This window comes from Podarcis muralis, chromosome 12 (genome assembly GCF_964188315.1).
Source record: "Podarcis muralis chromosome 12, rPodMur119.hap1.1, whole genome shotgun sequence".
NCBI lineage: Eukaryota > Metazoa > Chordata > Lepidosauria > Squamata > Lacertidae > Podarcis > Podarcis muralis.
In genome coordinates, this window is record NC_135666.1 from 22062026 (window position 1) to 22084437 (window position 22412).

Consider the following 22412-nt stretch of genomic DNA (forward strand, 5'->3'; position numbering starts at 1 on the left):
TTCATAAACAGACTTCTCTGTTGTGTTCACTGAAAAGGCTAGGATCTAAGCTAAGGTGACATATTTTTACCGCTCATGGAAAGGGCAGCTATTTTCGTTTCTTTAAAAAGTCATTAGCAGTCCTTAGGGCTACAGTTCCCATGTACGGCTATTTTTCATGATAACACTCCTGTTCTGATGGATTGTTATCAAACACATCTATTTGTTTTTTTAATTGTTCTGTGTATATTTTATTGCTACTGTCCTTTAACTGTTCTGGAATAATTATTTATGAAGGGTGGCATAAAAAACCACCTTCAGTAAATAGAAGTGGAATATCCACAGCCTGGTGGAAAACACGTATGACCCGAGTCTGATTTGTGATCTGGACATCTTGGCAAATCATCCAATCAACAGACAAACAAAATGGAGGGGAAGGTACACGAAACAAGCCAATAAGTGACTGTATAAAATGGTTGTTTAAAATTGTAAGGTTTGACTGTCAATACTTTTGCAAAAATAAAATACAATAGAGATTGCTACCTTTTTAACTTTGGCTTCCTTCAGTTTTTCTAATGCAAGCTTAATCTTGTCAGCTTTTGCTTGCGCCTCTTGTTCTTCCTGAAAGAAGAAAGATTGTAAAGCCCCTTTGAAAGACACCACACCCCAGTAAGAAGCATTCTATCCCCTTTCCATTTCATGAACATTTTCATTCCTTCTCCCTTTTAAAATTCAATTTTGGGTGCTTTCTGCTCCAGGATGGGTTTGCACAGCATCCCTTTATGTTGAATACCACTGTTCTAGTTGGTTGGTTTCTTCTCGTTTTGCGGACCGCCATAATTTCTGACATTAAGGCCATCACACAAGAACATAAGAAGAGACCAGCATCCTGTTCTCACAGTGCCCAACCAGATGCCTGTGGGAAACCAGCAAACAGCATTTGACCTCAAGAACACTCTGCCCTTCTGTGAATTCCAGCAACTGCTGTTCAGAAGCAGGGCATGACCTTTGATAGCTTTCTCCTCCATCAATTTGTGTAATCCTCTTTCAAAACCATCCATGTTGGTGACCACCACAATCCAGCCTGGATAGCTCAGCTGGTTAGAGCAGGGTGCTGATGACACCAAGGCTGCAGGTGCAAACCTTGTAAGGGACAGCTGCAGATTCCTGCATTGCAAGGGGTTGGACTAAATGGCCCGTGGGTTCCTTCCAACTCTACAATTGTATGAGTTCCTTAGTTAAACTATGTGCTGTGTAAATAAGTACTGTAGTTTTCCGTGTATAAGACGACGTTTTTTATTCTAAAAGAATGTTAAAATTTGGGGGTTGTCTTATACACGGATAGTGCAGAGGGTGGATGGGCGATTGGTTGTAGCCGCGAGCCGGAGATTGTCAGCAGCGATTTGGCATGTGATTGGTGGCTGCGACAAGGGCTGCTGTTGACTGGCTTCTGCTGTGGCAATTTTGGGGCGATTAGTGTCTGGTGAGAGATTTTCGGCAATCCCCGCCCCCCAAAGCCCCACGACTCTGGTCAAACTCCCCCCATTTCCTTAATTTGGAGCCCCCAAAAACAGGGGGCATGTTATAAACAGGAAAATACAGTTGTTGTTTTTTTAATCTGTCCTGAGTCTTCCAACATTTGTTATGGCTATAAGTTGCCTCCAATATCAGAGGTGGTAGCTCTCTGAATAGGAACAGGAAAGTGCTATCCCACTCATGTCCTGCTGGACTCAATAGGTCTTTGGTCTGATTCAAGGATGATATGTTTTTACACCCATTTGTTGAAGTTTCTTGCCCTGCTGAAGGTGCAAACTCAGTTTTAGCTTAACATTTCAATTTTTACAGAAAAGTAGTCTGCCTCTTCAGCAGGAAAACTTCCATGTTATTCACCTCTCTGCTTCGTGATCTCAGGCAAAACCAGAAAGACAAAGGGGATGTGGTAGCTCTCTGGACTAAAGAACCACTGTACTTCTCCACATGGGGCTGTCTCAACATGAAATACCTGATATTGTGCTTTCTGGCCAAGAGAAACTTTCTGGGTAGTTGGATTGTACTTGAAAAGGTCAGGATAAAGTGATTTTGCTTTTAAAACAGAAGGGCTTTTCATTTTGCTATTCTAGGTTCTCTCTTTTGGTGCTATGGAAAACATCTGCAGAATCGTTAAAACAGCCTTTGCTAACCTGGTGCCCTCCACCAGGTGACAACTCTCATTATAGGCTGGCTATGGCTGATGGAGGGTGGCGCTGTGGGTTAAACCACAGAGCCTAGGACTTGCTGATCAGAAGGTCGGCGGTTCGAATCCCTGCGACGGGGTGAGCTCCCGTTGTTCAGTCCCTGCTCCTGCCAACCTAGCAGTTCGAAAGCACGTCAAAGTGCAAGTAGATAAATAGGTACCACTCCGGTGGGACGTTAAACGGCGTTTCCATGTGCTGCTCTGGTTCGCCAGAAGCGTCTTAGTCATGCTGGTCACATGACCCAGAAGCTGTACGCCGGCTCCCTCGGCCAGTAAAGCGAGATGAGTGCCACAACCCCAGAGTCGTCCGCAACTGGACCTAATGGTCAGGGGTCCCTTTACTTTATGGCTGGTGGAACTTGCTGTCCAAAGTATATGGAGGACACCAGGCTGGTGAAGGGCTACATTAAAACAAGAGCCTAGCAGAGTTTTGAGATGAGATTCTGTCAGTGTTTGAAAAAGAAAAGGTTCTGACCTCCTTTGCCTGGTCCTTGGACCCAAGTTGGCCCAAAGAGTCCTTGAGAAAGAGTACTTTGCAGAATGCTGCTTTTATTCTAAAAAAGTATTCTCCAACCATGACCGACAGCTTTCTATATATCAAACACAATCAGCTACCAACCAACCCACACCACATACAATCAATGACCACTCTATATATACAGGCATATGTAGGTGAAATATTGCACGAGTCATGCAGGCTTTGCCAATTCATTGTAGGCAGCTGACTCATGCTGACTCAGTTCCTTTCGTATTAAAGAAACAGCGGCTAATTTTAAGCCGCAACAGATTCTGCTCACCTGAGTGCGTGGTTCAGGAGGTTGGGCTGGAGCAGGTGGAGGAGGAGGAGGAAAACCAAAGGCTAGTTCTGGAGGAGGTGGCGGCAAATCATCCTCAACCTGGGTAACGGCAATATTTGGGAAACTTGACTGGGCATAAGTGGTGACAGAAGCATTTGCTGGAGCCTGAGTCTTGGCAGCACGTTGGAAATGAGAGGCATCTTTCTGTTCTTGGAATGTGGCTTTCTCCACTTCACTTATGTCTGCTACAAGATCAGACATTAAAGCATCCAAATCGGTATCTTCCAATGCGTTTAAGGATTCTGTTAAGGAGGGGGAAATACAGATATCTCAGGCATCATTTCAGTACTGATCTTGTGCAACTTGCTCCGCTAGTGTGAGTAGATGCTGTTCCACAGATTATAATAAGGATGGCTTCTAGCCAAGGAGGTGACAGAGGCAAGTTTTTAAAAGAGCACCTGGGAATACTGTACTAGAGGAATTTACATCTGAGTATTAAAAGCCAGGCTAAGATTTGCATAGGGAAATGAAATATAATAACCTGAGTACCATAGTCAAAAGCAAATTATAGCTCTGGTAAAATTTACAGGATCGCTTTTTTGAAAGAAAGAGAATATTTAACCTTTCATTGTTTCAAGAGTTAGACCAAAGTCATTTTACACATTCAAAACTAATGAATTGTTTCAGAAAAGTGTCCATTTAGCTTTTTGCTAAATAGTGCTTGCCCCCTCCCCTGACAAACAGATCATAGTAATACAAAATACAAATACTCACCATTTAAATCTTTAAAACCCACTGCAAAACTATATTCCTCATTGGCTGCTTTGCTGGGTGGAGGTGGGAGTGTTTCTACTCCCAAACTCTGATGAAGAAAGGGGGGAAATATCACTGTCAATGGCAACAGTCATGGTAGAAAAGTTATTCAAGGTATCCTAAGACCAGAAACTTATCTACTGGGCAGGTTATTCTCTATAGAAAGAGGTTTGCTTTGTGATTGGAAGTGTAGTCTTAACATCCCTTTCTCCAGAATAACTTACCCCACCTTTGATATCAAACACATTTGAATGCTGCTTCATATGACATGGGGGAAATGAGTTTTGAGCTGTTTATTTATCATGTATTCAGTGTGAACACCATAAGGGGGACAGGAAACTTTTGACTATAAGCCATTCTCCCCCTCCCCGCTTCCACAACTGTGTTCAACCATCCCCCCAACTCCCCAAGTCACTAACAAAACGCAAACAAGTGAAATGTCATGCATTTCACATACTATCTAGTTTTTCTTAAGGCAAAAAAATAAAAATGGAAGATCCATGATTGGACCTCCTGATGTTTATATATCTTTTTAAAAGCAACAGCTTAAGTTGCCAGGGCACTTGCAGGGTGTAAAAAATCCTTTCCCCTGTGCTGTTTCTCTGATTTAAACCACGTTCCACAAAAGAGCTGTTTGTTTCCCCAGCAAGATAAATAGCAGCTTAGAGGGCAGGTAGGGAGACAAAACTGGGGAAACAGTGATGGTGGCCACTATCACAAAGCAGACTCAGTGTCAATATCTACATAGAAAAGGTTATTTATTAGTTTTCAAGCTATTCTATTTTCTCATTTACAGTGGTACCTCACAAGACGAATGCCTCGCAAGACAAAAAACTCGCTAGACGAAAGGGTTTTTTGTTTTTTGAGCTGCTTCGCAAGACGATTTTCCCTATGGGCTTGCTTCACAAGACGGAAACGTCTTGCAAGTTTGTTTCCTTTTTCTTAAAACCGTTAATACAGTTGCGACTTGACTTCGAGGAGCAACTCATAGAACGCGGTGTGGTAGCCTTTTTTGAGGTTTTTTAAAGACTTTGGTGGTTTTTGAAGCTTTTCCAAAACTTTCCCGACACCATGCTTCGCAAGACGAAAAAAATCGCAAGACGACAAAACTTGCGGAACGAATTAATTTCGTCTTGCGAGGCACCACTGTACACCTAATCCATTATTAAGAAGCCAGAAACTTAATACAGTGGTACCTCTGGTTACGTACTTAATTCGTTCCAGAGGTCCGTTCTTAACCTGAAACTGTTCTTAACTTGAAGCACCACTTTAGCTAATGGGGCCTCCTGCTGCTGCCGTGCCACACGATTTCTGTTCTCACCCTGAAGCAAAGTTCTTAACCCGAGGTACTATTTCTGGGTTAGCGGAGTCTGTAACCTGAAGCGTCTGTAACCCGAGGTACCACTGTAGTGAATTGGGGTTACTGTTCTGATAGCCAACACTCTGCCATTAAATCATAATGTTACAAGTCCGTGGGGTGCCTGGACTCCCCTTCTAATTCTGGGGTGCTAGATATTTATTGTTGCATGTTAAAATACAAGTCAGGATGAGTCATTAGCTGGGAAAATGGAAGTGGCTCAGTGCCGCCCCCCCCCAAAGGACAGTTAGTTTGAAAGACGAAAGGAAAGTTTAGGATGGAGTTTTTGCAGTGATGTTGTAGTCTGGAAAAGATCAGCAAGCTGGCGAGGGGGGATCAGAGCTACATTTTGGAGCATGTTTGATTTTCTCTCTCGAATCCAGGAGTGTGCCTATGGGAGAATCAAGGCCCTTTTGGAGTGGAAATGCTCTGAACCCCTCCATGGCAGGCTCAGGTTATATACCGTATATCTGTGTCCATAAACCCTATGCCATAAAGACACCACAGTCTCCCCTGTGCCTCATTTCCAAAGGAAACATGAACCTTGGGTAGGAGCCTGGAGCCCTGGAATTTTGCACTGCTGTGGAGGTCGGGGTGATACGAACAATATTTTATTTTATTTTATTGGTTTGCAAGCTCCTTCCAGCAGAATTCCTAATCTACAGAGTAAAATACAACTGACGGAACCTATCTGAACACCATAAAAAGAAAAATCAGAAATAAAGCTTTATGCCGAGGGACTCATATATAAAAACCGAAGTGGCAGGTTAAGTGCTTCAAGTTACACTTTCAAAATTTATGTAATTTGTGCCAGAGAGTCTTATTTTGCTACGTTGCCAGCATTCCGCTGAAGTCTAAAGGCCAACTTGACATTACAAAGGATATATGCGACCCATTTCCCAGAGGTTTCTTTTTCTAAAGGAAAAGCAGCCGCAGGACTCAGCAATCAGAAGCAGAAGAGGTGGGCCAGGGAGGGAATTAAACTCCCCTACAGGAAGGAACTCGGGACGCGGGTGGCGCTGTGGGTAAAAGCCTCAGCGCCTAGGGCTTGCCGATCGAAAGGTCGGCGGTTCGAATCCCCGCGGCGGGGTGCGCTCCCGTTGTTCGGTCCCAGCGCCTGCCAACCTAGCAGTTCGAAAGCACCCCCGTGTGCAAGTAGATAACTAGGGACCGCTTACAAGCGGGAAGGTAAACGGCGTTTCCGTGTGCGGCTCTGGCTCGCCAGAGCAGCGATGTCATGCTGGCCACGTGACCCGGAAGTGTCTCCGGACAGCGCTGGCCCCCGGCCTCTTGAGTGAGATGGGCGCACAACCCTAGAGTCTGGCAAGACTGGCCCGTACGGGCAGGGGTACCTTTACCTTTACTTTACAGGAAGGAAAGTAGCTTGGCGGAGGGGCAGGAGAAGGGTTTAACAGACAAATGGCTGAAAATGAAAGACACAAGGTCCCCTGTATACAGGGTCTCCCCACCCCCCACAAGAGGGAAAGCAGAATTTAGTGAGCCAATATGTGCTCCAACGACATAGTAAGCTGTTTCTGCTACCACCCCCCATTCCCACATAATGCATGCAGGGATAGTTATACAGTCGTACCTTTGAAGTCAAACAGAATCCGTTCCAGAAGTCCAATTGACTTTCAAGACGTTCAAAAACCAAAGCATGGCTTCTGCTTGGCTTCAGGAAGCTCCTGCAGCCAATTGTAAGCCGCGGAAGCCCCGTCGGATGTTCGGCTTCCAAAAATAGTTCACAAACCGGAACAGTCACTTCCGGGTTTGCGAAGTTCAGGAGCCAAAACATTCGGGAACTAAGCTGTTTGACTTACAAGGTATGACTGTAGTGTCCTTTCTTTTAAAAAATGTGGATAGGTGTGCTGGTCTAGCACAAAAGGCATTGTGATGTTTTGCTTCAGCTGCAAAAAGCCTCTCGTACTGGTTATTTCATGGGCAACGTGGGGGCAGCAGATGAGGAATCAATCTCGGTATGTTGAAATAATTATATTTAGTAAGAAAGAACAATGATGAATGGAGACAGGAAGAAGGATTCTTTATTCCTTCTTTTTTACTTTCTTTTACCAGTCCTCCAAATCAGCTAAGAAAGCATAGCTTACCTGTGTCAGCAAATCCATTTCCCCCAATAAATCGCTGAACATCTGATCTATATCTTCACATGTTTCCTCCATCTGAAAAACAAAAATCAGGCAAGGGTGAGAGCAGTGAGCCTCAGTGCCTACCAAAAACGTCACAAACTTTTCTGCAACATAAAAGGGATGCCCTCAAGTTTCATTCTTTTACTACTAATTGTAGCTTTTCTCCTATTATTATTACTGAAATAAACTGTCAGGGTTGCTTCAAGATCCTAGCTCACAGAGGATCACGCTAGCCAACGGTCATTAAGTAAAAGTCTTTATTGAGTTACAGTTTCCATTCTCAAGCTGCTGCGTGCAACCCTACGTCTAGTAGCTAGATCGGCGAAGCTCCGTCTGAATCTCCGCCCCTTGTACACCAACTTAATATCCTAGCCCTGCTCCACCTTTTCCGCCTGACTGTTCTTCTCTGGGTCCCTCTGCCCCCCTGGGTCTCTTCCTTCCGGGATTCTTCTGACGCTGACCCCCCGGACTCTCCTGTCTCCTTGCGCCGGGCTTTAGGACCCGGCTCTCTTTCCGGGCTGCCTACTGCGCCTCCTTCCTGTGCATTTGAACTTGGCGCGCGCGCCCAACCTTCCACCTTCCGTCTAACCGTCTCTTCGCTCCCAGATGGAGGTGTGGCCACCCCTGACTCGTGCCCTCCCTCCTGCTGTGAGCTGCCAGCGCTTGCCCCCTGGCTCCTTTCCTCTTCCCTGTTCTCTGGCGGTGACGCTGGTCCCGATCTCCAACTGCTCTCCTCTGAGTCCCCTCTGGCTCTATCTTCCTGGGGTGCCCCCCTAAACTCCCCCCTTGCCTTGGCCATTGGTGCTCCTTTCTGTGAATCCTCCGACTCACTGGAAAGACTCGGAGATCTCGGGTCGTCGTCATTGCTCATCCTTTCTTCTGCCTCCTCCCCTTCGCTCTCTGTTTCCTCCCTTGCCCTTGCCTCTGCTCCTGAACCCCTGACATCCATCCCCCCCTCGAAGCCCCCCACTCCCCCTTCCCCTCCTTCCGGTGCTGGAGCTGGGTGCTGCTGCGTCAAGGGGACGAATGTCGGGTACCGTTCGCTTCCCGTAGCGGGCCTCCCTCCGAAGTCTTCCGGTTCTTCCTCCCTGCTCTCGTCGACGACGGTCACCTCTGCTTCCATCTCTGTGCCGCCGTGCTCGAAACCTGGGTCGTCCCCGAAAATGTCCATGTCCGTCTCTCCCTCGCTTCCTCCAGGCGGCGTTGCTCGTCCTGGACCTTCTTGCCACTTCCTGCGCCACTGTTCCTCTGGTTTGTCGTCCCACCAATACGAGGGTTCGGAGGCAGATCCCGAGGGCGACCCCTCCGGGGAACGGACGTCTCGTATCGGGTCCTCGTCCGAGTCGAACCCCCGGAACGTGCTGGCCGAAAGCGTGGGCGTGAAAAGCCAGTCGTCGAAAAAGTCTGCTGGCATCGGTCTATGTGGGAAGAGGGCATGAAACTCGTCTTTGAGCAGAGGTTCGTCCAAGGCGTAGTCCGGCACCCAACTGTTCGCACTGGCCGGGGTGCCCTCCTTGGCGAGAAAGTACTCTACCCCTTCTTCCCCCCATCTGGAGTCCAAAATTTCTGTGACTTCGTTGATGCGCTCCTTCTGTGCCACTCCTGCGTGCCCTGTTCTGTCTCTGACCTGACTCGGCGCCGTTCCGGGTTCCTGAAACCTGTGCGGTGCCTTGTAGGGAGTGAGCACCGATCTGTGGAATACCGGATGCATTCTGGAACCCTCCGGAAGCGCCAGCCTGAAGGCCACCGGGTTGACCTGCTCTTCGACTTGATAGGGCCCCAGTTGCTTATGCCCTAGTTTCTTCTTGGCCAACGACCTGGCCGGCACTGCGTGGGCTGCTAACCAGACCCAGTCTCCCACGTGGAGCTCTTCGCCAACCCTTCTGCGTTTGTCCGCTTGTACCTTGTATGCGTGCTTGGCCAGCTCCAGGTGGCGCCTCAGCTGATCGTGGACTTCTTGCAGTTCCGACGCGAACGCATCTGCCGTCTGCGGCTCCCCCTCCCCCAGCCTTTCCAGTCCCGGGAAGGTTCTGGGGTGCCTCCCGTTGTTGGCGAAGAACGGTGTGACCCCCGTGGACACGTGCTTCGTGTTGTTGTAAGCGAACTCGGCGAGCGGCAGGTAATCCACCCACGTCGCAGGCTGTTGATTTGCATAACACCTCAAGTACTGCTGCATGATGGCATTGACCCGCTCCGCTTGCCCGTTGGTCTGCGGGTGTCTCGCCGACGCCAGGTTGATCTTGACGTTCAGGAAGCCCATCAGCCTCTGCCAGAAATTTGAGATGAACTGCCGCCCCCGGTCGGACAGAATAGACCGTGGCAGACCGTGAACCTTGAACACGTGGTCTATGAACAGTTTGGCGGTTTGTTCCGCCGTGGCCACCTTCGCACACGGAATGAAATGTGCCATCTTGGAGAACAAGTCCACCACCACCAGCACTGCCGTCTTGCCCCTCGAGCTGGGCAGATCCGTGACAAAGTCCAGGGCCACTCTCTCCCAAGGTTCTGCCGGAGTTTGCAGCGGTTCCAACAGTCCGGCCGGCGGTCTAAGCACTGGCTTCGCCCTCTGGCAGGTGTCACACCTCGCCACGTAGTCCGCGACCTCCCCTCTCATTCCAGGCCACCAGAAATCCCTGGCTACTAATTCCACCGTCTTCTCCTTGCCGAAGTGCCCTGCAGTGGGCGCGTCGTGCAGCTGCTGCAGCACCTTGGCGCGAAGTTCGTCTCCCGGCACGTAGATGGCCCCTTTACGGATGAGCAATCCATCTCTTAGCTGGAAACCTTCGGCCGCTGCCTTGCCCCTTTGCACCTCTGAGATCTTTGCTTGCGCGAAGGAGTCCCCCTGCAACGCTCGTCGCACCGCCTCCAGATCCACGGTTGCCGCGGCGCACGCCCACACTGTTGGTGCAAAGATGTGCATGGCGGCCGCTGGCGTTGCGTCCTCCAGATACTGTGGCTTGCGAGAGAGAGCGTCCGCCATGATGTTGGTGTCCCCCGGGACATACTCTATTCGGAAGTCGAAGTTCGCAAAGAACTCAGCCCAACGTATCTGCCTTTGGTTCAGGAACTGTGCCGTGCACCAGTGCTCTAGGTTCTTGTGGTCCGTGCAAACCTGCACCGTGTGCTTGGCGCCGATCAGAAAGTGCCTCCACGCTTTGAACGCTGCATGAATGGCCAGCAACTCCCTGTCCCATATGGTGTAGTTCTGCTCGGACTTGCTGAGCTTCCTGGAGTAAAACGCTCCCGGTCGCCACACCCCCTGCGGGTCTTTCTGCAGCAGGACCGCCCCCACAGCTCTGTCCGAGGCGTCAGTCTCCACCCTCATCGGCTTGCTGGGGTTGACATGAAGCAGCTGCTCTTCCGACGCGAAGAGACGCTTGAGTGCCTGAAAGGACTGTTCCGCCTGCTCTGTCCAAATGAACTTCTTTTTCTTGGAGCTAAGCGTGTCAGTGATGGCCGCCGTCTGCATAGCAAAGCCCTTGATAAACTTGCGATAGAAGTTCGCAAAGCCGACAAACCGTTGGACCTCCTTCCGGTTGCGCGGGCTCTTCCAATCCAACACCGCTCGCACCTTGGCGCTGTCCATGGCGAGCCCCTTGTCAGACAGCTTGTAGCCCAGAAAATCCACCTCCGTCACGTCAAATTGGCACTTCTCCAGCTTGGCGTAGAGCCTATGGTGCTTCAGCCTGTTCAGCACTTCCTTGACGTGTTGGTCATGCTCCTGTTGTGACTCCGAAAAGATCAGAATGTCATCTAAGAAACAGACGCACGTCTTGTAGAGAAGTCCCGCCAACACGTGATGCATGAATGCTTGAAAAACGTGGGAGCCATTTTGCAATCCAAAAGGCATAACTCTATATTCGTAGGTCCCCAGTGGCGTGAACATGGCTGTTTTCCACTCGTCTCCCTCCCGCATGCGAATGAGGTTGTACGCCCCTCGCAGGTCCAATTTGGTGAACACTCTGCCCTTCCGCACCTTGGCGAGGAGGTCGTCAATTCGGGGCATGGGGAAGTCCGACGGCTTAGTCACACTGTTCAAGATCCTGTAATCCACTACGAGCCTCTTTTGGGGCGTATCCCGCTTCTTAACGAAGAACACCGGGCTGCCTCCCGCCGCCTTGGACTCTCGGATGAAACCGCGCTCCAAATTATGATCTATGAACTCCTTGAGTTCTTGCAGCTCGTCCTCTGACATGGAATACAGTCTCCCCTTAGGCAGCGCCGCCCCTGGCAGCAGGTCAATCTTGCAGTCATATGGCCTGTGAGGGGGTAGCCTGTCTGCCTCCTTCTCGCAGAAAACTTCCAAAAATTCTGCGTACTTGTGGGGAATCGCTTGCAGCGTGCCTAGCAGTAGCTGTGACTCCTCTTCCTCTCCTTCCTGCCTGGGCACGATGCAGTGTTCAGCACAAAAGGAAGAGCCGAAGGTCAGCTGCCTCTGGTACCAGGCCAGCGTTGGGCTGTGCTTGTCCAGCCAACTCATGCCCAACACAATGGGCGTGTCCGACAATTGAGTGACGTTGAAGCTGATGACTTCTTGGTGATTCCCAAGTCGCATCACCATCGGTGGCGTCTGCTGCACCACTTGCCCCCCTAGCAGCTCCCTGCCATCCACCGTGACCACCTGCAGGGGCAGTGTGGCCGGCAGCAACTGTATAGCATGCTGGTTGACAAAGTCCTGCCCCATAAAGTCCGCATTGCTGCCTGAGTCAATGGTGATTGGCACGTCCATGGTGATGCCATTGGGCAGCTGGAGCGACGCGGTAAGCCTCACCACTGGTTTGGGCGGGAGGGGGTTCACGGGCTGTAAAATCTCTGGGGACTGCATCATTAATACGTCTGGCTGGGACCCAGTGCCTCTCCCTCCAGCCAGACAGCGTCGTTTCCCTGCTGTGGTTCTCCTTGCTGCGTTGCTGCAGTCGCCATTGCTGAGGCTGCAGTGAGCTTGTGGAGCCTCTGGGGACACTCTTTCGCCATGTGCCCTTGCTCCTCACAGACGTAACACTTCCTGTTCCCTCTAGGAGGCTTCGCTTTCACTGCTGCTGGTGCTAGGGCTCTGGTTGCTGACTGAGCCCTGGCACCTCCAACCTCCATCGGTTCAGCTCCTCCTCCTGGCGGAGGCGTGGATTGCGTACGTGCTGCTTCTCTGGGAAAGAAAGAGGAGCCCCTGGCTGGTTCGCGCCCTCCACGCCCTTCGTCCCTGCTCCACGGACGTCCTTCCAGCCGTACCCCCACTGCCAGCGCCCTCTGCACGACCTCCTGGGTGGTCCGGGGTCTCTCCCCCCTTGCAATCTCATCTTTTACAGAGCTGTTTAGTCCCTCCCAGAACAGGTCTCTTACAGGAGTCGCATCTCTGTCCCATTCTAGGGCACTGGCCAAGGCGAAAAAGCGGGCATGGTACTGCCGTACGCTGGCCTTTCCCTGCTTCAGTCCATGAATCTGTTGCCGAGCAAGATCCACGTCAATGCTTGATAAAAAACACCCATCCATCGCTTTAATAAAGGCATTCGCATTTTGGAGCGCCGGATCGTTATCCCTCCACAAATTGCGCAGCCATGCCCTGGCATCCCCATGCAAATAGGACATGATGAATCCCACTTTCTCCTGCTCATCTCTAAAATCCTTATTCAGCAGTTGCAGTGCACACAGCACGTCTGCTCTAAAATTGGGGTACTGTTGCAGGTTCCCATCGAAGTGAGAGACCAGACCGCCTGTGCGTCTCCCCAAACCAATCCCCTCTGGTTTTGGTGTCTGTTGCCCTTGCTTCGTAAGCACTTCCAACCTGACCTGGAGATCCCTGTAGGCGGCAGCTGTGTCCTCCTCTCTCTTCCTGGATGCGAGAGCCTCGGCATTCAGCTGTGACACTGCTTCTCTGAGTTCCGCTATTTGCTGTTCAGCCGTCATGTCGGCTGCCGTTCGTGAGCTCGCTAGTAGGCACCTGCTTCTCTCCTCTCCTCGAGGCTGTATATGCCCACAATTGCGGAGAGACGGAGCTTACTGTCAGGGTTGCTTCAAGATCCTAGCTCACAGAGGATCACGCTAGCCAACGGTCATTAAGTAAAAGTCTTTATTGAGTTACAGTTTCCATTCTCAAGCTGCTGCGTGCAACCCTACGTCTAGTAGCTAGATCGGCGAAGCTCCGTCTGAATCTCCGCCCCTTGTACACCAACTTAATATCCTAGCCCTGCTCCACCTTTTCCGCCTGACTGTTCTTCTCTGGGTCCCTCTGCCCCCCTGGGTCTCTTCCTTCCGGGATTCTTCTGACGCTGACCCCCCGGACTCTCCTGTCTCCTTGCGCCGGGCTTTAGGACCCGGCTCTCTTTCCGGGCTGCCTACTGCGCCTCCTTCCTGTGCATTTGAACTTGGCGCGCGCGCCCAACCTTCCACCTTCCGTCTAACCGTCTCTTCGCTCCCAGATGGAGGTGTGGCCACCCCTGACTCGTGCCCTCCCTCCTGCTGTGAGCTGCCAGCGCTTGCCCCCTGGCTCCTTTCCTCTTCCCTGTTCTCTGGCGGTGACGCTGGTCCCGATCTCCAACTGCTCTCCTCTGAGTCCCCTCTGGCTCTATCTTCCTGGGGTGCCCCCCTAAACTCCCCCCTTGCCTTGGCCATTGGTGCTCCTTTCTGTGAATCCTCCGACTCACTGGAAAGACTCGGAGATCTCGGGTCGTCGTCATCGCTCATCCTTTCTTCTGCCTCCTCCCCTTCGCTCTCTGTTTCCTCCCTTGCCCTTGCCTCTGCTCCTGAACCCCTGACATAAACCATTTCATTTTCGAAGCATTTTGATAAGACTAGTTGTTCTCAGATATAGCCCCCCTCTAAGGCTGGTCACTGATCACCTATACTGCTCTTGCAGTGTCATTTTCCTACTCCAAAGAAATAATATCCCACTTTACTCAGCAGTCATCCTGATTTGTTCACACAAAGCTTACATCAAACCTAGATTTTATTTAGTCTTTATTGAACATTTGTTCTGATTTGTTTATAGAAAGGTTATAAATCAATGAGCGCTCATCCTAATTAGCATGTGGGGTGTTTATATATCTTCCTTTAAATCATTCATATTTTTTTTTAAATAATAAGTTTTTATTGTTAAAATAGCTCATCATTAATACACATATACAAGCATACAAACATACATTTCATACAATCCTTAAAAGTGTTCAAACGTACTTACACTCAATCCCACAAATAGTTCCTTTCCCCTTTAAATCATTCATTCATTCCACGCCTTTCAGTGTATTTCTTAGTCATTTTCCTAACAGCAAAAAGCCCATTTATTTTTTAAAGTGGATTTGTTGCACGAAGGCAACAGATCACTTGTTGTTGTTTGTTGTTTAGTCGTTTAGTCGTGTCCCACTTTTCGTGACCCTATGGACCAGAGCATGCCAGGCACTCCTGTCTTCCACTGCCTCCCACAGTTTGGTCAGACTCATGTTTGTAGCTTTGAGAACACTGTCCAACAGATCACTTAAGTCAATTCTAATTGCACCAACCTAAATTTCCCAGTACGCTTGAATCCCTCCGGCAAAATGCTGACAATCTGAAGGCACCCCAGCGTCAGAGTTCAGTAAAGCATGTAGCCCTCTCCTTTAGATCCAACATGACTTCACTGGCCATTGAAGAAGTTTGATTCATTGGAGACCACCACCCAAACAGTGTATGGAGAAATTTCCACAGAATATTCAATTTTTTCAATTCACCTCTGATGCTTACACTATTCTGTCAAAGAAATAAAAGTCAGCTTGCCGCCTGCTTTGTGGAGCGTACCCTTTCCAGCCAGCATGCCTTGCTCAAAACAGTAACAAATGAGCAAAATTATCTCCTAGCAGGCAAGGAATACAGCAAAGGCTGCAGAATACTAAAGCACCGAAGAAAGCACACACCAGACACATGATTGTGACGGGGAAGATTGCATAAGTCATAACCTTGTTACTGTTACATGTGAGAATGACTCAATATACTGCCGGGTGGAAACTCTGTAGCAGGCAAATGGCTGAACCCATTCCTGATTCCCCTCCCCCAATAAAATTTAGCCAATTCCAAACTAATTCCCATTTCTCTTAGGGCTATCACTCAAAGAAATCTTAGCCACACACACACACACACACACACACACACACATACACAGTGGTACCTCGGGTTAAGTACTTGATTCGTTCCGGAGGTCCGTTCTTAACCTGAAACTGTTCTTAACTTGAGGCACCACTTTAGCTAATGGGGCCTCCTGCTGCTGCTGCGCCGCTGGAGCACGATTTCTGTTCTCACCCTGAAGCAAAGTTCTTAACCTGAAGCACTATTTCTGGGTTAGTGGAGTCTGTAACCTGAAGTGTATGTAACCCGAGGTACCACTGTGTGTGTGTGTGTGTGTGTGTGTGTGTGTGTGTGTGTGTGTATTTCTGTAGCAAAAAAGCACTCTCACTTTCTTCGTAAATAAGGTGCAAAAGTGGCCTGGTTCACACTTTACACAAGGTCAGACTGTGAACAAGCAAATGCACAATTCTGGGGACAGAATTGCAGGTGTTTTGCTCCTGACTCATTCCAGCACCTACCATGCCGCTTTGTAATCTAGCGGCAGTTACAGACTTGGCTTCCTGGTGTATCTGGCCATGCATGATACATGTGATCAAATGACAGTCAACTCTCATTATTTCACACACACCCCTCCCCACTGAAGACTTTGTAAAATGAAAAGAAAAAGAGGAAGTTAATGTCGGCATGCAAAATTCATAGCAAATACAGTCAAACCTTGGCTCCCGAAGGCTGAAAACCTGGAAGTAAATGCTCCAGTTTAATGTTTTTTCAGAAGCCGAACGTCTGATGCTGCTTCTGCTGAGTGCAGGAAGCTCTTGCAACCAATCGGAAGCCATGATTCAGTTGTCCAAAGTTTTGGAAGCTGAACGGGCTTCTGGAACGGATTACGTTTGACACCCGAGGTTTGACTGTAGTTTTATTACCCGTTCTTATTCATCATTAACCACACACACATTTCAGAAGTGTGGCTGAGTTGGTTTATTTAAAAAGAATTCAAAAAGTATCCAGGAAAACAAGTTCAGGCTTGAATCCCAAAGAAGTCCCTTTTGAAATCAAATGGACTTCAAAATAAACATGGATCAGGATGGGGCTCAGAATAATTCCATGCTGCAAGGAAAAAACACCCCGACTTGATGAATGGTAGCTATTTATTCAACACTCTGCAATTGAGGATTCTAATTAGCTTCTCCTAGCCAACAGCTTTTTAACGCATTGCCAATTGTGAAGAAAAATTAACCAGTCTCTGATTAATAGGGAGCAGAATCACCCCGTTCTCTCCTGGATAGAAACAACCTCAGCCATGAGTTTATGACTATTGCCCCTGTAACAAGAATGTTTTTGCAGCACAGCCCCCACATGCCCCCACATGCCTCCGATTATCATAAATGAGCAGTAGGCGAAGGAACAGGCCAATGATCTGCGCTGATACGGTAATTGGTAGGGAGAGAAAGAGCCACCAAGGCCCCGCTAGGCAGAGCTGACTAATGTGCAGTTCAAGCTGTTTAATATTTATGAGATAAATATGAGGTTATCAGTTGGGCAGCTCCGTTCTAAAAGGCTGCTTAAATTTAGCAGCATAACTGAAGTTTTGCACCACTGCGGCTAAAACGGCATCCTCCTCTTGCCAGCTAGGCTGCCCGTTGCCTGTCAGAATCAGTCACGTTTCACCGAAATCCCCCAAATTACCAGGAATATGATGCACTGGACAGTGTACCAGAAATTGGGTCAAGTACTATAGCCATGCAAGAGAATGGACAGACTCTGAGCACTGGTGCTTGATTCCTATAAGCCAATAAAATGGCCCAATGCAGTAACTGGTGGAAACATGCTATAATAATCATATTCTTTAATGCACATATTAGGCTTGGCCTTGGTTTCTTTAATAGAATTTTCCCATTCTCCAAATCCACACTAGAGGAGACAGTCCTACCTCTGAACTACTACATCCCACACTTTTGCCTCTGCCTGGAAAGGTGTTTACAAAAAAAAAAAGAAGGAGAAAAAAAAGACATACAGTGGTACCTTGGTTCTCAAACTTAATCCGTTCTGGAAGTCTGTTCCAAAACCAAAGCGTTCCAAAACCAAGGCGTGCTTTCCCATAGAAAGTTATGCAAAATGGATTAATCTGTTCCATACTTTTTAAATCCCCTAAAACAACAATTTAACATGACTTATATGATCTAACAAGACCACTGATCCATAAAATGAAATCAATAAATAATGTGCAGTCACACAATCAATCAATCAATCAATCAATCAATCAGTAGCTGAACTGGGTTCCACACAGTCACAAAAAACAAAAACAGATCTCAAAATCAATAGCAAAAGCAGACAGACCTCAGCACAGAAGTGTGGTACTCAAAATGGAAGAGTGGCACTCAAATCAGAAGCATAACACTCAAAACGGAGCACGTTTGACTTCCAAGAAGAGTTTGCAAAACAGAACACTTACTTCTGGGTTTGCAGTGTTTGGGTTTCATGTTGTTTGAGTACCAAGGCGTTTGAGAACCAAGGTATACCACTGCAGATGCAGTCATACATGCTAAGGTACTAATGGTAGCAAAGTGCTGAGGAACTGATAGAACTGATAGAACTAACATTCTTCTTCTTCTCCAAATGACCACAGCACTCCACAGCATGGCACACATACAGAATTTGCTTCTTGTACATATAGATCACCAATATTTTTAAAAATTCCTCCAGAATTTGGAGCATGGTGCTTGGCTCAATCTCATGCGATAGGACAGGAACCAACCATGTTCCAAACCAGCCTTTGCCAACTTGGAAGGCTGGAATCCAGGTTGATGAAGGCTGTTTTAAACTGAAATGAGTTTTAAACAATGCGGGAGCATTTCCAGATAATCACACCATAGCATACTTAACCTAAAGGTTTGTTAAATCACTATGAATAATTAGCAGGATTACTGAAGTACAGAAAGTGCAGTACTATACATCTGAAAGCTAGCGTGAAAAACGCGTCTCCACTTTCTAACACCACTTCAAGGTATTCATTGTTAAATTTATGCCAGGATATACTTTATGGCACTCGTGGGTGTGATTTAGTGAGACAAAAACAATTGATTTTATGATTTAGTGAGACAAAAAAATTGTTTCATTTCATAAACATTCATCGCATTGATTCTTATCAAATAAACACCACTTATCACATAAGATAAATACAAAACAGATGGACCATCAGCAACTGTAATTTCTGGCACACCAAAACTGATTAGCATGACATCAAATAAAAGCATGCCCTTCAGGCAGGTTGGTTTTATAGATATTTGGGGAATGTTATTTATATTAAATGGCAACATGAGCTTCGAAGTATATTTGTAATAGGGGAATTTGATAATGTGGCATGTTGCCCGCTTTCCTAGATCTTGTTTATTAATAACATGTAACAATGCCTTGAATTTGATATTGGTTTTACAAGACTAACGTTGTGGCTTATGCCCCTGTTCCACTGAAGGAGTTAGATAAATCTGGCGAACTGGAGCTGTGAAGCAGCAGCAGGTCGGGGCAGGGAGGGAACATGGTACAGTACAGTTTCCTTTTTAATCTGCTTGATGGGAGACAAGATGCAAGAAAGCAAAGGTTCTTCTAGGCAACAGCTCCGAGTCCTTCTGATCTGGCACCACGGCACACAACAAAGAGAACAGAAAAGTACCTTGTCCCCAGAGAAGCCATGCTATTAGTATGGAGAGAGCCAAGCAGCTAGTCCTGCTGCAGTCTTTATTAACAATGGTGATCATCAGCAACCATTATGGACTGAAGCATCCTGAATATTTACCCTGTGGGAGATCAGTAAGTGCTGAAGCTGCTCTTGATCCTCAACATGAGGTCTCCCTGAATGAGCCCTTAGTAGTATTACTGAAGTACTCTTGTCTGCCATTACAATGGCTACATTAGCATGAATGCAAATCTGTTTCTCAACAGAGAGCCACCCAATTTGTGTGATGCCATGGTCTATTACACACCCAATCTGCATTGTAGATGGGTGCAGTGGTAGTGGGGGGGGGGGGCTGTTTTTGTCTCATGTTGAGGTGCTGTTGACAATGAATAGGCATATGCCACATTTTCCTTCATTCGAGCTGGTTGCATTCTATTTTGAAATCTTTCACCCTCCAACAGTGTTGATTCTACCACAGTACAGATGGGGAAACGTGTGCCCATCCAGGCATTGTTGAATAGCTCCCACCATCCCTCATCGTTGGCCATGCTCACTGGGGCTGATGGATGGAAGTTGCTGTTAGCTGGGAGGCTAGTCACTGCTGAATAGTAAGAACAGACTTGCTCTGTCCAGGCTCCAAATTCTGTTCAAAGAACTGGAAGTGGGAGTCATTTCAAGAAAAGGGGTGCAGAATTTCACACATACAGGAAGGAGGGTTTTTCTTCTTTCTGAACATTACTGCCAGGAAGAATTCTGGATTGTTGACAGAGCTAGAAAAATATTTCAAAATCTGAGGTGAGGTAATACCCAATGAGCAGCACTGGGAGTGGCAATTTCAAGAGTGATAGTTGAAACCTGACCACAGAACCACACTGTGTTCTATTAAAAACAAAAACCCATCTATTTATTTAACAGAATTTGTAGACTGTTTAATTCTAAAATGGAACATCTTTAAAGCAGTTTACATAAAATAGTGTGAATAGTTATGAAATTACAGATAAAATCAACATTTTAAAAAAAGAATATACACACACACAGAAAGAGACAATTATCAAAAACATTAGTAATGCCACTAATATTAAAGTAATTTGAAAACAAGTATGCATAATAAAATTGCATGTCTGGGTAGACTTGACAAAAGTGGTCAAGTAGGCACATCTGGGTCAAAGGTGATCCTTCAAGTAAACTGGTCTCAAGCTGTTGAGGTTTTTATATACCAATAACAACACTTTGAACCTGGACCCGTAACAGGTCAGCACCCAGTTCAGATCTCTGAGCAGAGGTGGAATATGTTGACAGAATCTGACTCTTGTCAGCAATTGTGCTGCAGCTTTCTGCACTAGCTACAGTTTTCCGGCTCAACCGCGAGGGAAGCCCCACATAGAATGCAATGCAGTACTGTAATCCATTCTTGAAGTTACCAATGCCTGATATAATGCAATCAAGCTATATCAGACCAGTAACAGTCGCAACTGCTGCTACAGCTGAAGCCGACACATTATTTCACTAATGCGCCACAGTACAGAAGTGTCTTTAAAAAAAGGAAGTGGTTCTCTACTAAGTATCTCGGTGACTCAAGTTTCTGACTGTTAATGAGTAAACAGGCTTAAATCTTTGAACAATTCGTAACAGGAAAGACTAAAGGTCATTTTAAATTTTGACAGAAAGCCTGAAAAAAACAGAGGAGGGAATACTTTTTCAAAATGAATAGAGGTGGTGCAGGAACAGTCCATATCAGAATGCTTTTATTTAAACAAAAGGGTATGAAAAAAGTAGCCACATCAAGGAAGATGCTTCTAATGGAGGCAGAAAAGACAACTCTTTTCCACATTAACTTTTATCCCATAAGGACGGGGAATAACTGGCCTGCTAGCCTAAATAGGTCCAGCATGGGTCCTATATAGTCCATGAGGTCATTTCCCTGCCTGCCCCACACCCTGATGTCATATGTGATATTAGGATTGGGGCAGCTAGGGACATGGCCTGTCAGTACACAGGTGTCAACCTTGAAGTGTGCTCCAAATTGTGCAGTGGCAAGGGAAGCTTCCTGTCCTGCTAATCAGCTGACTGACACAGAGCTGGGATTGGCTGAACAACGGGGGAACAGGAAGGACAATACAGCTGGCCCCTGCCCAAAGTGGGGATATGGCAAACTCCAATGGGCTAAACCTCCTATCACTTCAAGCCTTGTGGGGAACTTGGTCACACAGTGGATCCCTGCAGGAAGCAGGCGTGGAGTCACTTGCTATCAGCTGATAGGTGGCAACGTCAAGCCTTACTTGACTAGGCTGTCCCTATGCACCACAGCTTGCAATGGTTCAAAGGAAAAACTGGTCCTCTGGTGCCATAGTAATATCAGGTGATTGATAGGCGATGGGGCACCACCCACCTGCCGATGTGGCACACTGGGATTGGGGAAAACCAGGAGCCTTTAAATTCTTAAGAATAGGCAGATTCCTTCTTTTTCTTCTTCTTTGGCAATCACTTATAGCCAGGTAAGATTGTCTTCCATAAACATGGTTTTAACAATGTGTCCGTAAGTGACTGTGGAGGCCAATTCTGGATCCACAAGTCTTTCCACAGTGGGGACATTGGTTTCCGGGTGGGAGTTGATCACGGTGTGGATTTGCCATGCGTGCCTTCCTCTTAGCACGTTTTCTCCCTTGCGTCCTGAGTTCGAGTGTCTTCAAAGCCCATGGCACCTTTGGTAAAGGCTGTTCTCCAACCGGAGCGCTCGCAGGCCAGTGTTTCCCAGTTGTCATTATTTATACTATTTTTTTTAGACTTGCCTTGAGACAGTCTTTAAACCTCTTTTGTTGACCACCAGCATTACACTTTCCATTTTTAAGTTCAGAATAGAGTAGATGCTTTGGAAGACAATCATCAGGCATCCGCACAACATGACCAGTCCAACAAAGTTGATGTTGAAGAATCATTGCTTCGACACTGGTGATTTTTGCTTCTTCCAGTACACTGATATTAGTTCGCCTGTCTTCCCAAGTGATTTCTAAAAATTTTCGGAGACACCAAAAAATTGATGGAATCTTTTGAGGAGTTGGAGGTTATAAGTGGTCCATGTTTCACAAGCATATAGTAAGGTTGGTACTACCATAGCTTTGTAAACAAGCATTTTGGTTTCCCTGCAAATGTCCTGGTCCCCAAACACTCTGCACTTCAATAGGGAGAAAGTTGCACTCGCAGAGCTCTTTCCCTTTAATAGGCAGATTCACAGTGCAGGAGAATGATTATTGATACACAGTTTTATACTACAAATACAATTAATTGACACGGCCAAAGGTATGACCTATAGTTATGAAGTGTTAAGGAGAAGGAAAAAAAGGGCCGCCCCCCTCTCCTTCCACCCTACATGGACTTTGTCTCCATGTAA

At 47.3% G+C, this 22412-nt stretch overlaps 1 protein-coding gene across 1 annotated transcript in view; it reads right to left on the bottom strand.

The window, feature by feature from the left end:
- The window catches only part of APBB1IP (amyloid beta precursor protein binding family B member 1 interacting protein), a 61447-nt gene that overhangs the window by 24984 nt on the left and 14051 nt on the right, over nucleotides 1-22412 (bottom strand). Inside the window, exons 2-5 of the mRNA XM_028749727.2 lie at nucleotides 7285-7356; nucleotides 3784-3871; nucleotides 3010-3311; nucleotides 523-600 (exon numbers count right to left, since the gene is read on the bottom strand). Of these exons, the coding sequence (XP_028605560.2) occupies nucleotides 523-600; nucleotides 3010-3311; nucleotides 3784-3871; nucleotides 7285-7356 (540 nt within the window). The remainder of the gene's footprint in view (nucleotides 1-522; nucleotides 601-3009; nucleotides 3312-3783; nucleotides 3872-7284; nucleotides 7357-22412) is intronic.